At 42.7% G+C, this 14,458-nt stretch overlaps 1 protein-coding gene and 1 long non-coding RNA gene across 2 annotated transcripts in view; one reads left to right on the top strand and one right to left on the bottom strand.

Moving 5' to 3' along the window:
- Positions 1-14,458, top strand: part of LOC103131732 (sortilin-related receptor-like) — a 102,300-nt gene that overhangs the window by 21,944 nt on the left and 65,898 nt on the right. The window contains exons 6-8 of the mRNA XM_007543436.2: positions 12,457-12,533; positions 12,628-12,718; positions 14,212-14,399. Of these exons, the coding sequence (XP_007543498.2) occupies positions 12,457-12,533; positions 12,628-12,718; positions 14,212-14,399 (356 nt within the window). The remainder of the gene's footprint in view (positions 1-12,456; positions 12,534-12,627; positions 12,719-14,211; positions 14,400-14,458) is intronic.
- LOC107834882 (uncharacterized) lies at positions 7,757-8,200 on the bottom strand. The gene is made up of 2 exons (XR_001660717.1): positions 7,910-8,200; positions 7,757-7,837 (listed from the first exon to the last, which is right to left on the bottom strand). It is a non-coding gene; the product is annotated as an uncharacterized LOC107834882 (long non-coding RNA).

The raw sequence follows: 14,458 nt of genomic DNA, 5'->3' as shown, positions 1-14,458 counted from the left end.
GCAGGTCAGTCACTGCTCTCCTTATGCATTGCTAATGGCATGCCCCAATAAAAATAACATGTTAATACCCAACAAAAATAATAATCTCAGCAATTATTGTTTCTACAAGGTGTTGCGCAAATCTGTGTGTTTCGGTTCCATTACCAAAATAACTAGCAGAGCTTAAGTTTAAAATTAACTAATCAACCACCACTGTGTTCAGGGGAGCGCTTATTAATAATTGCAAAATAAATATAAAGCCTGAAAACCTAATATCGTAGCGGACTGAATGTTATGTTTTAAAGTAATCTCTGCTCAGCTTGCAGAGCGCAGGCGGTTGCCACGGCAACGGGTGTGCTTAAATGATAGGGAGAGAGAGAGTAAAACGGTGCGAGTGGTTTTGAGTTGATCACCTGTTCGGGTTGTTTTACCTTTGCTGTGGTGCATTACAGCCGCTGTAGTTTCTGAACGTTCAATAAACGACAAACTTGGACTAATTATCTCGTTCGTCTGTGAGTATATGTCATTCACAACAAACATCGAACACGGTAAATATGTTTCATTAAGTATTTAACAAACAAATGGCTTCTATCGCGATAATTATGTGAAATTAAATTGTCTAATATTTAAAAAAATAGTTTGGTGCTCTCTGGTATCTTGCTTTGAGCTCAGAGTCAGAGAGGCATCAATCTACTTTTTTGCCTCTTATTTAGTGGAAATATTGATGTTGATGAGATTTTCCCCAAAATGGTAACCTTTTTCAACCTTTGTAGCTCCACTGTTGAAAATGAGGCTCTAATATTCACAAATGACATTGAAATAAAATCCAGTCCAACATCTGGTTTGAGGCGATTCCTCTGGAACCTGTTGGAGGAAAAATATCCCAACTTCAAAAGATGTGCTTTTAACCTAACAGAGCTCTGTGGTTCCTCCTATCGGTATGAGAGTCAGGGTGAGGAGGCGCCATGTTAGGAAGACGAAGTAGAAGCTGCAGGATCTTCTGAACAAACAGGTCATGATGCTAGGCCTACTGACTATCCCTCTGTCTGGACACAGGATCAATATAACCAGTTTAAAAGCTAAAATGAATGGATATATGCCAGACATGGAAAACGGGGATGCACTCTATGCCATGATGTTCAGAATTTAGGTCTCATGGCATCTCAAGGTGTCATTGCAACCAGTGGGCTGAGGGAAACATGGCTCCATTTTATAGCAATTCAAGAGCTTCCCAGCTTTTATCGCTTGCAAAAAATTATGACAAACTTTTTGTCATAGTACCCTCAGGAACTTAAAACTACTTTCACCCCTGGGTGGCATTAACTGGTTTTTGGGGAGAACCCCAACTAAAGCAGTGAGTGGAGAAGGCTGTACTGTGGTCGAGGTAATTACAGAAAGTGAGTCAAAAACAGATTTCCAAAATTGAAATAGGGAGGAACAGGTTCAAAACATATGGCCGAGAGTGGCTGGGCCCAAACCACACTTCACACAGCTTGAATCCATGTCCGGAAAGTTTCGAGCCAGTTTGCTTTTGGACCAGTGTACTCTATGGATGACTTTACACTGAATAATTCTATTTCGGGCACAAATTGATGATGTGTGAATGTGTTCCAGAATAGATTGCCACATTTCATTATCGATCTCTGTGTTAAGATCATCAGACCATGTAGCTTGAAGATGGCCAAGCCCAGGAGTCAAATTTTACATTAAGAGGTTGTATATTTTTGACATTGTACCCTTTGGAGTGTGACTAATTTCTAGCAGTTGATCAACCATATTGGGGACAGGAATTATTGGAATTATTGATAACTGAGCAACATTTCAGACAAAAAACTGATATTGACCAAAATCGGAATCTGTAAGTTAGGCTCTTTAAAAGATCAGTAATCGGTGATTGGCCAGAAACTGCAATCGGCTCAGCTTCCTCACTGGAAGGAATGTTAGGGGGATTGAGGAAGTCTTCGAAGCCCACCGGCCCACAACATCCCAAGTCGAGGTCAACAGCACACCATCCTCACTATAAACAGTGTTGGTGCTGTAAAGGGGAATAATGAAAACACGGACACAATGTTATTGTTCTCGTCTCCAGTGTTATAATGATATTTCAAAACAGTTTCAGACATTACACTGTCATATGCTGGCACAGTAAAACAAATCTAGCACACACAGAACGCAGCTAGCCAGGAAGCTAAGGTGAGTATAGTAGCTCTTTAAAAAAAAAAACATAATTATTACAGCCACCACAATGTTCCCTGTTCATTCAACAAACATACTAAATAGCTTTAAAGTCACACCTTATATGTAAGTTGCTTTACCTGTAAAGGGGAATAATGAAAACACGGACACGATGTTATTGCTCTCCTCTCCAGTGTTGTAATGGAGGAGCAGAAGCGTCGCGTTCCCCTACATCCAATCGGACAAAACCAATCGAGACTCGAACGATTAACAAACTTTTAAAACTTAAAATCTAAAAAGATCAAACTTTTCAAGAATTATAAACAAACATAACCGGAAATTAAACATTAAAGAAAATACATTTTAAACTTCATTAAACTTAGGCTACTTTTTACTGTATCGGCCTGTAGCACTGAACTTGAAAGACTAAAATAATCGATCGCAGATCACTAGATCTTGTTTGACTTTTAGTTACCTAAAATAGTTTTATAACCACTGCACACTCCCCTTCAACAGAAATGTCATCCTCGACATTCAATAATTAAAGGAGTAAGATGACAAACATAGTCCATAAAACCCAAATCTACTTAGTCCATACACAGGCACTTGGCCTAATCAAAGTCTTTAAGTGCCAATACTAAGTACTTAAAATGTAAGTCAGCCATACACTAACACAGGATCATATGTGGACTGGCTCTGGCCACATAGATTTTGCTTGAAGGGATCCATAATAGTGCACTGGGTCAAGCCAATTTGTGGACCTTGGTGAAGGTCCCAAACTGTAACAAGATGGATAACCAAGTTCATCATAAGTGAATCGCTGTGGTAGTCGCCGTTTTCTTCTAGGCCTATCTTGTACTCGCTCATCTCCACTGTGGTTCTCACATGAAGGAGGTGACATGGATGGTAGTGGAGGGCTGTCTCCACAATTTTCTGGTTGTTCAGGCGCTCCAGTTTCCACTAGCAGGTCAGGCATCACTTGATCTTCCTCCAGGTTTAACACTGTCTCTTGTTCCTCTTCTGGCCTTGTTCCTCTCCTTGCTGCTGTGGGTTCAGGACCTGCCGACACATCAGTGTGCTCCTCAGCAGTGGGACCTGTATGTTGGTGTGGCTCAGGGGATGGATAGTAAAACCATTCATCCTCTGAGTCCTCATCACTGTTGTCTTTCTGTTGACTGTTATGTTCACTGTCACTTGTCTGTCTTGAACCTTTTTTCCGAGATCTGGCAACTTTTAGGGGATCTTCCAGAGGTAGGTGGTCACAGGGGAGTAAGAGGTTGTGGTGTAGTATCCTACTATCTCTCCCCTTTCCTTGTTGAGGGACCACCTCATATACACGAGCATTCTTATTTACTCGGCGTACAACCTTGTGGATGATGTCCTCCCAATGGCTGCAAAGTTTACCAGTCCTGCCTCTTGGGGTCAAGTTTCTAACCAGGACACGGTCTCCAGGTTCCAGTTCTGAGCTCTTTACTTTGCGATCATGGTTCCTTTTGCCTCTTTCAGCTGATTTTCTTGCATTGTTCCTTGTTATGTCATAAGCTTGTTGTATCCCTTCTTGCCATTTTCACATGTACTCTCTGTGATCAAGTGTACCTGTTTCTGGTGTCAAGCGGAAGAGTACATCAATCGGCAATCTTGGAGTCCTTCCAAACTGAAGAAAGAAGGGAGAAAAGCCAATGACTTCACATTTTGTGCAATTGTATGCAAAAACCAATCAATCAATCAATCAATCTGTTCAGTGACTCTTTCCAGTTGGACTTCTTTCTCTGTAAGGGTCCTCAGCACTTGTAGGAGTGTATGGTTGAGACGTTCAACTTGGCCGTTGCCTTCAGGATGGTGCAGTGTTGTCTGCGAGCCCAAATTTTCAAATTCACCACCTTGATCGTGATGAATACGTAGGGGGAATCCAAATTTGAATGCATAATCATTAAAAAGTTTATCAGCCACAGTCTTTGCTGACTTAGATGTTGTGGGATAAGCCTGGGCGAATCTTAAAAAATGATCAATTATGACCAGTATGTACTCATATCCGCCAGCTGACTTGTCAACATGCAGGAAATTGAGAGAAACCAACTCAAAAGGCTGAGTTGTAACAGCCTTTTGAGTTGGGTTAGCCTTTTGAGCCTTCTGAGGCTGTTACAACTTTTGAGTTGTAACAGTTGTCTCTCGGCTTGGTTTCTTTTGTTTTATATATGTGCAGCTTTGAGTCACATAGTGCTGAATGTCATGTTGCATGTATGGCCAGAAGAAACGATCTCTCATCAATGAAGTAGTTCGATCAACCCCTTGATGTCCCATGTCATCATGTAGTTCCTTCATAACGACTGCTTTGTGCTTTTCAGGCAAAACAAGTTGTGTCCGTCTTACTGTCTTACTGTTCGACCAAAGTTTCATCCAAAGTTAGTTTTTCCCATTGATATAGTAGTCTTTTACTCTCTGTGCTGAATGATTTTAGCTGTTTTCTGTCAGGTGTCTTATTTAACTGACGATATTCAATCACTGGGGCAATATTGTTATCTTCCCTCTGGGCTTGACAAATCTCTTCCAGCGAAAGAGGCGATTGGTGTGAAGTGCTGATTTCTTTGCACTGAGCAGAGAGTGCTCAGTGCACTCCATGCAGTGTGCATGTACCACACTGCATGGGAACATGGGTCCTCAACTGACTGTACAACTGCTTGAACTGAATGGGATGACATTTTCTCAGTACAGTCTTCCATCATGGTGTTAATATCCACTGGCAGCCTTGACAGACAGTTGGCATCAATGTTTTCTTTCCCTGGTAGGTATCGGATGGTAAGGTGAAAATCCGCTAATTCAGCAACCCGACACCCGGTTGCATTCAGCTTAGCTGTAGACAAGACATAAATGAGCGGATTGTTGTCTGTATAGACAGTGCATGACAAGCCGATCAAATAGTCTCTAAATTTGGTAACACTTTATTTGAAGGGGGGTGAATAAGACTGACATTACACTGTCATAAAAACGTGTCATGAACATGAATAAGCCTTCATGAATATTTATGACTGTTGTCATAAAGCATCATTTGGTAAATTATGACACTTTTAATACAAAGTTGACATTATTCAAAATGCCTTTGTTATGACAACTTGACATTAACCAAGAAATCCTTACTGATGTAAAATTTTTATAGAAGTATTACTGATTGCACTTTAAAAATGAGGTAACTTTATGGTATTAAAGGTAAAGTTTAAACAGTAATGATTTCTTGGTTAATGTCAAGTTGTCATATCAAAGACATTTTGAATAATGTCAACTTTGTATTAAAAGTGTCATAATTTACCGAATGACGCTTTATGACAACAGTCATAAATATTCATGAAGACTTATTGATGTTCATGACAGGTGTTATGTCATGTTTATGACAGTGTCATGACAGTCTTATTCACCCCCCCTTCAAATAAAGAGTTACCCTAAATTTTTCACTGTTTTCAATTATCTCAGATATGTCTTTCAAAGTCACATGTGGCAGGTGTTCTGCTTTCCATTGTTCACTTACTACAGTCACTTGTGAGCCAGAGTCCCACAATGCTCTAATTTGTTGACCTTGGATATAGCAGTCAATCATATTTTTTTCCAACTAGTGGGGCAAATTTAACTTGCTTTTTCTTTTGTGGTGGGGCTCGGACGGTGCTACAGGAAGTTGTTGAGCATTGATTTTTATGTACAGCCCAGTGTTCATGTTGACATCCCTCAGAACAGTATAACACGCTTTTACAAGATGAACATTGTCTCAGGCTCATCTTTCACCCACTTGCATCACAGTGTGCACGGAGTTGGGGTACTGCTGATTCAGTGACATGCGGTGAGGTTCATTGCTGGTGAGGCACTGACTTATGACTTAGACACCATACATGTTATTGGATGTACGGAAATTTTGCGCAAGCATACAACGCTGGGGGGCAAAAAGACTAATCATTTACATGTCATCCATAGCCGCGTTAACTCAGTAAAACTTAGAAATGTAGGTATTGATTTCATGCGATGATCCACAGCAAAGTTATCTGTATTTGTTAAGCTACGCAGATTCGTTGCCATAGCAACTGACAACAATGCCGCTTCATGTTTTAGGATTTAACACCAAAAAACATTAAAGAATTTTGCACACAGAACAGAACATTCAGTCTGTTGTTGTAGTACGTTTTAGGCTTTATGTTTAATTAATAAATAATTGCTGTGGTAGATTAGCTACCGCTTCTACTTTACTGAATTATTTAGACATACAAACTGTAGCCCAAAAAAACGCACATTTCATTAAAAAAAACATCTTATTGCTGTCTTACCTTTATCTATCAATGAAATTCCATGCACCGCTAATTCTGCACAAAAATATCTGTTCATCCAAAGCCAAGTCTATCCTTTACTCCGTTTGAGAATCATCAAACTCTCGAAGCAAAACTTTCAGCTCCGGTGTTGGTCTTCCTTTAGTTATCTCCTGCTTCAAATGAAAATCCACTTTAGAAAACTGTTTAAGTGTAGAAATGTAGTCTTTCACGTTTATGTTGGAAGAGAGGAGAAAACAAATATATCGCTGTACTTTACTTATTTACTGTGTGGCCAGCTCCATGGCTATCTCACTGCGTCTTACTCTGCAGTTACAATATCTGGGATCATGAGCGCCCCCTGCCTCACCTCGAGTCTGTTCTCTGCCGTTTCTGATCGCTCCTCCGCACACAAAACATGATACACACACAATTGGTTACAAAAAACACTGCACATTATATATATAAGCGAAATTATGGAAAATCAGTCCATATATTAAATGTTTTTTAGCCATTTTATTGCTGGCGTACAGACAGGACGAACATGCTCCCATAGAATGGCAGCCAGTGCAGTTAGTGAGAGGTTGTGCAATCCTAGGTGAGGCTCAGCTCACTGCTGCCTCACCGGCTTCGCTTCTGAGCATTTGAATGGGAAAATGCGAAAATCCAGAGATTTTGAAGAAAAAATCATCAGAATTGGTTAAGCTAAGTAAAAAATAGATACTTTATAGTACAAACCACAGGGTGAAAATAGCAATATAAATGGTTTATTATTATATATTACTTTTCCATGATGACAGGTGAGGCTGTGCCTCACCTGCCTCCCCTGACCGCATGTCACTGTGCTGATGATGCGGTCACTCCCTGCCCCCACTGGGGTAACCCTTGCTCGTTAAAAGCACTCCCTCTGAATTGGCCTGATCTCCTCTTCCTGCAGCCAGCTGAGAAGTGTTCACTGCTGTTACAAGGGAAGCAGTGAATGCAGTCCTCCAAATTTTCCTGCTGGCAGGCGTAGCACCTCCTTCTGGGCTGTTGTGGAGAGGGGGCGTTGATTTCCATACCTCTGGTTGGGTGGAAGATGATCAAGTTGTCCTGAGGGTGGAGGTAAATAGTTGTGATGTGTTTGAAGGGGGTTGCAAGTAGCTGTATTGCACTGGAGGAGCTTGATGGTAACCATGATGTACTGCAGGCTTATGCGTTAGTGATGGGTTGTGGTAAGCTGGCACTGATTGAGCTGGTGTGCAATCTGGTCCTGGTACTGTCATGGTGGTATTCAATTTTCGAACCCACATGCAAGAACACAACCAGAAGAGTCAGACTAAATGAACAATAATAATTTTATTGAATCCAGGGAAAGGGAATAAAGGGTGAGTACTGGATTGGATGACCGGGTCGTCTTACTGTCAACGAGAGAAACAGGGTTAGAGGAGGAAGGAGTGTATGTGCCAGGAGTTAATCGGATTGTTTCTTACTTGGATTGATGGTGAGTAAACATCGAGCAGAGCGCAGGGTGATTAAGCTTCGTTGGAGAGCGGACAGGTTTGTTAGCGGCGGAATGAGCGGATTTCGACTTTGGTCCAGTTGTTTTCCTTCTCCGGTTGGGTTCGGGCTCGGACCACTTGATCCAAAACGTTCTAAAGGGGAATCCACCGGAGACGGACCCACGATGAGGGGACAAGGCGAACACACGAGGGATGGCGTCTGACTGGTAATACCAGTAGCGTTGAGGCTTCCCTCAACACAGGAGGTAGGTAATCCACAACAGCGAGGAACACAAACTCACTCAGATCCCGGGGCTGACTGATCACACGGAGGCAACGAGGAGACAACAGGATCATCGGGCGAGGAAGACAACAAGGGGTTAGAAACGAGCAATTCACAGAGGGTCTTTCTCTGGAACGAATGTTACCGAGGTAAGCAAATACTCAGGCGATGAGAAGTCGTTCAGCCGCTGCTTATATCTACAATCCACAACCTACAAACGAGCTGCAGGTGTGTCCACGGGGTTGCCCCCACAGCTTCTCAGGGGCTCTGCATCTGGCAGCACCTAGTGGATGCCCAGAAGAGTGACAGTGCTCCAACAGAAATAAAACTCAAACCAAAAAACAAAGAAAAAGACTAACAAAACCAAAACAGGAAAAACACAGATACTGACAGGTACTGGGTTTGGGTGCTGCCTCTGCAGATAAGAGGGCTGCTGCATAGACTCTTTAAGAGAAGACACTTCAGCTTTCAGATCTTTAAGCAGGGTCATGTTTGCTTCCATCTCCTGCAGTTCTGAAAGAATATCTGTTTGACTCTTACTGTGACTCGACGGGCTTATTTTGTCCTTCTTCTCAGTGGGGGTGTGGTCAGACTGAGCAGAGTGGATAGTCACCGATCCCTGTGGTGTGTGCATTTTTTTCTTGTCCTGCCTCTCACTTTCAAAGGCACATGCAATATTTAGTTTTTCAAATAAAAGTTCATCAGAAACACTAGCTTGCTCTAGAGATGGCTGAAGGTCTCTTTTTATGTTATCATTCAGCAAACCGGTCATAACTGTATGGAGAAACATGTTCTGCACCAGCACTGGATCATAACGGAAGCCTGAGTCTGACTTTTGTGATGCAAACAAAATCTTCTGTTGTAGGTCTAGAGTGCGGATGAGAAAACTCTGAGGAGTCTCTTTAACGCTCTGTGCTTCTGATGACAGCTGTTTATATAATTCTGTTGCACTTTTTTCCTGATAATGGCAGCGCAGTATTCTTCTCAGGGTGGGGAGTGTAAGGTCATTTTTTCCCTCTAGGTAGCTCCGCAACTGCATCCCCGGGATAATGGCCCTTATGACAGCATCAACAATCTCAGTCTCTGGAAAGCTGATACACCATCCGGCGTCTCAGGAGACCATGCTCAATTTGTCGTGCGAGACTGGAAAACGTGAGGCAATCTTTTTGTTCTGGGTCTCCAATTTGTCCAGATATTTTGAATTCTTTGTGCCATACAGCAGGGGCTTGACGTAGAGCTAGAGCTGGAATTCCAAGGCTGGACATATCAGTCTGAACTTTATGTACATCCTCCTCGTGAGTATGTTTTTTTTGGGATGGTACATAAGACTGAGAAGGTCTGGTTTCTGTTGATGTACTGCCCAGTATCTTATCATATTCATTCTGCTGTTCGTGTCGTGCTACTTTAAGTTCCTTTACTGGGCTATCTGTAGCCTCAGCTTGGAGCTCAGTTATTTTGTCTTTAAAGCAGAGAAGCTCTGACATTCCCAAATCCTCCAACATCTGGAACTCTTCACTCTGTAGATGATTACTAATCATTAAGATGAGCGATGTTCTGTTCTTTCCTGTCACATGTTCAAATTTTGACCTGGCAATGGTGAGAAAATCACACAGTTCTTTTAGGCTTTCTGCAGGCAGTGTGCACAAAAGTCCTATTATCTCCAACTGTAATGCCTCTACCTCGGTTCACTCCATCTTCTTTTCCATAGCTGATCAGTGTTCTGTTGTAGCAGTAATTTGTTTGCTAAACCTTGGTTGGAGCACTCGTGGCACCTTAGGTTCACCTCAGATTGCTTTTGCCCTTGGTAGTAGAAAGTCAGACTGCCGCACAGTTGTCCAGTAGATGTTGTCTACTGAAGATGAAGTTATCTAAAAAGTTTTATAACCACTATACTTCCCCCTCCTGAGACGCCGGATGGTGTATCAGAATCCCCTCAAAGCCATGCCTAAGTTTTTTTCCATGGCCATTCCAAACTCTGCCGGAGTTTTTGTCTCAGCAACCACCCAAGCCGCATGCCATTTGGACTGCTGGCACCCATCAGCTGCTTCTGGAGTCCCACATTCCAAAAGGCCTGATAGGACTCTTTCTTCAGCCTGACAGCATCCCTCACCAAAGGTATCCATCAACAAGTTAGAGGGTTGCCACAGCGACAGGCACCGACAACCTTGCGGCCAAATCTCCGATAAGCCACCTCAACATGGAGGCACGGAACATGGTCCTCTCAGACTCAATGTCCCCCACATACTCCAGAATGTATTCAAAGTTCTGCCGGAGATGGGAATTAAAGTCTCACAGGAGACTGCCAGACCTTCCCAGCAGACCCTCACAACATGTTTGGGCCTGCCAGGTCTGACCGGCATCCTTCCCCACCAGCGGAGCCAACTCACCACCAGATAGTGATCAGTGGACAGCTCTGCACCTCTCTTCACCTGAGTCTCCAACACATGTGGCCGCAGATCAGATGAAACAATGATCGACAAAGTCGATCATTGAACTGCAGCCTAGAGTGTCCTGGTGCCAAGTGCACAGTGCACATATGTCCAACAACATATGTGCACTGTTGTTGGACTTCTGTGCTCATCATGGATTGTCCACAATGAGCACAGAAGACTAACAGCAGAACCACTCGAGTTCTGGGGCGCCGTTCCTAACAACCACGCCTCTCCAGGTCTCGCTGTCATTGCCCATATGAGCGTTAAAGTCCCCCAGCAGAACAAGGGAGTCCACAGGAGGGGCACTCTCCAGTACTCCCTCCAAGGACTCCAAAAACAGGGTGGATAATCTGAACTGTTGTTTGGTGCGTAAGCACAAACAACAGTCAGAACCCGTCCCCTCACCCTTAAGCGAAGGGAGGCTACCCTCTTGTTCACGGGGTAAACCCCAATGTACAGTCACCAAGGTGGTATGCCCACTCCTGCCTGCCCCTCTCAAGGAGACTGGTTCCAGAGCCAGAGCCATGCGTTGAGGTGAGGCAGACTATTTCTAGCCAGAACCTTTCAACCTCACTCTCTAACTCAGGCTCCTTCCCCACTAGAGAGGTGACACTCCACATCCCAAGAGCCAGCTTTTGCAACTGAGGATGGGATTGCCAGGGACCCATTCACCGGCCAACACTCATCTCACATTGCACCTGACCCCTTTGGCCCCTCCCACAGGCGATGAGCCCATGGAAAGGGAGACCCATGTCTCCTCCCCCGGCCAACACCCATCCCACATTGCACCCGACCCCTTTGGCCCCTCCCACAGGTGTTATCACCTGTGGGAGGGGGGACCCACAGGTGATAACACCTATAAGGGGGACCCATGTCTCCTCTTTGGGCTGAGCCTGGCTGGGCTCCATGGGTAAAAGGCCGGCCACTAGGCGCTCGCCAACGTGCCCCACTTCCAAGCCTGGCTCCAGGGTGGGATCCCGATAACCTGCGTCCCGGCGAGGGAACACTAAATAGTCATTTTAATTGCTCGTCATAAGGGTTCTTCAGGTTGCGCTTTGTCTGCCAGAGATGGGAATTAAAGTCTCACAGGAGACTGCCAGATCTCACCAAAGGTATCCATCAACCTTTGGTTGATGGATACCAAAGGTTGGACCTTTGGTATCCAGGACCTGTCTGCCTTGAATGACCCTACCAGGGGCATAAAACCCCACACAGCATAGCTTGTAGGATTACTGGGATGTTTGAACCCCTCCACCATGATAAGGTGGCAGCCCACAGAGCAAAAGCTATAAGCAAAAATTACCTCTGCTATTAGTGCGTTTGTGGATCTTTTAGTAATAAAAAACTGAGCCAAACAATGTGGTTACTACCAGCTAATTCTTGAGTAAACGATGGGTGTAAATATGTTTTTACGTAAGATCAGGTTAATTTTCATTCATTTAAATGATCATTCAAAAGTTCGTTTTTTTTTTTAATCAGGATTTATTTGTCAGATGCCAATAAAATAACAAGCAATCTCTGTGGGAGCAAATTCTTTCTCACAGCCTTGTATCTATAGCTGTGTTCATTCAAAGCTGCTTGGTAATATTATTGTTGTCCTTCATTATCATAGTTAAATAAAGATCAACAGAAGTACAGTACCATGACATAATATTCTGATTGTGGTGTCTTTAGCTACAATAAAATCTGCCTCCTTGTCCCATTTATGACTCCATACGATCCTTCTCAGGTCTGTGTGTAGACCACGAGCCAATGCTAGCTCACACCTCAGCAGAATCTGACTGATAGTGGAGCATGTCTGATACATGCTTTGTCTACTGCAGCTCTGCCTCCTCCTGTAGTGAAAGCTACCAACATCTCCTCTGACTCCATGTCATTCAGTCTCAGCTCCCAGACTGAAGTAAGCGCTTCTCTTTATTACCTTCAGGTTTTGAACAAGCGAACTGGGTTCTGGGTACAGTGTTTCATGGACCTTGTGTGTTTTTCTTTTTCAGACCAAATATTACATTGTAATCGTGTACTGGCAGTTTGACTCTCATGTGAAAGAGAGCCACACGTACAACATCACCCAGGGAGAGTTTAAAGGTAATCTTCCTCTGTGCTGCCTTTCTTTTTTGTTGTGAGGGAAATTAGCATGTCCGGTACAAAACAGCCTTCAGATAAATTCAACTTATGCTTAAAATAAATTTATTTAATAAATACATTTAATAAATTTATCGGTAAATACAATGATTGATTTTAAGTATTAATTTTTGTAACTGTACTTTGCTATTGTAGTACTACTAGAGTAGCAGCAGTAGATACTTCTGTTGCACACTGTCAATAGTGCTATCATTATAACACATATGGATGATAACATTAGCTACTTTAGTTAAAGTGAGTAGGCCATCTGTACAGCTAATCACCATGCAATAATTGCATTCAAGACTATTTTCAAATGTATATTTAAGAATGCTCTACTGAAACCAACAGTTAAAATTGGAGTTAGATTACTGCCCACTACTGACACAGAGTGATCTATGCTAAAGAGATAGCTCTTTACAGCTAAACAGCTTTGTTCGGAGTTACTTTCCCTGTGAGATAGATGGACAGGAAAAAAGGAAAGGTCAAAAGATGCATTATACTAGCTGTGCTAACACTACAATAATAATGCTACACTCATGTTTCAGAGCAACTTAAAAAGGTCAGTAAAACTCCTTAATATTGTCATATCATAATTAATATTGTTTGCTTTTAACTGCTATAATGTAGTAGTTAAAGTAGAGTTTTTAATAATCAGAGTTTTAAAAACTGGTTTTTTAAAATGTTGCCACAATATCAAAATTAGTATCAAGTATTTTTCTATATATCAGTAGTTTAGGATCATGACAACTTGAGTTTGGACCCACATTTATCTCCCTATTAGGTAAAGTGACCTGGATGTAAAGGAAATAGTTTCCAAATCAAACTGTTTTTGAAATACAGCAAAGAGTGGTGTCCTGCAGTCATCAGGTCTCCATAGCAACCATTAGAATCCAACCAATAGTTTTGTTAGCATCCCAGGATTTGGCCTAATAACATCACGAACATAAGCAGGTGGACTTTGCTGAACTTGACAGGGACTTCACCAGGAGCTGAGTTTTGGGTCAAGTGAGACTTTATTGCAGAACATACGTAAGGTGGGTTTTATATGAAACAAAGAGCAAATAGAAAAACACTGCCTACTGTTAAGAACAGTGGAGTATCCATGATTCTCTGGGCTGGTTTCTCTCTGGACTTTGTTAAAAATGTGGCAAAATTAGAGAAGTTCTCCTGACAAAAATCAACTGTCTTCCATGGGTGTGTCAGTCCCCTTAGCGAAATGGATAAACCATTTGGTCAAGGATGTCTCTGTCTATATTGTCCAACCTTGTGAAATATTACTGGAAAAGAGCTGTCCTATTTCTTACATTTCTTACACAGAACTGTTGTGATTCCACTCCAGTTTATAGTGTGAGGTGATGCTGCTCCAATAACAGATAAATTTCCCACATCTTTACCAGGAGTGTCAATTAATGTTGCCATTACAATACGTCTGAAACAGTCTGCTGTGTTGGCAGCCACAAACCTGACAGCGGGGACGGTGTATGAGATGGCTGTGTGGGCTCACACCAGTATAGGAGACAGCCCAACCACATTGTCACACTACCAGACCCGTGGCACCCAGCCAGAGCGTCCTCTTCTCAAAGTCAAGGCTCTTAACCAGACAGCGGTGGAGTGCAGCATCAGCATTGACTCCGCTCCACTGGTACACTGTGTGTCTGTCTCTTTTTCTGTCTCTCTCACTTGTCTATTTCTCTGACTACT

This window comes from Poecilia formosa, unplaced genomic scaffold (genome assembly GCF_000485575.1).
Source record: "Poecilia formosa unplaced genomic scaffold, Poecilia_formosa-5.1.2 Scaffold824, whole genome shotgun sequence".
NCBI classification, from domain to species: domain Eukaryota; kingdom Metazoa; phylum Chordata; class Actinopteri; order Cyprinodontiformes; family Poeciliidae; genus Poecilia; species Poecilia formosa.
Note: the sequence above shows the minus strand (reverse complement) of the source record. Positions and strands in the feature narration are given on the sequence as shown.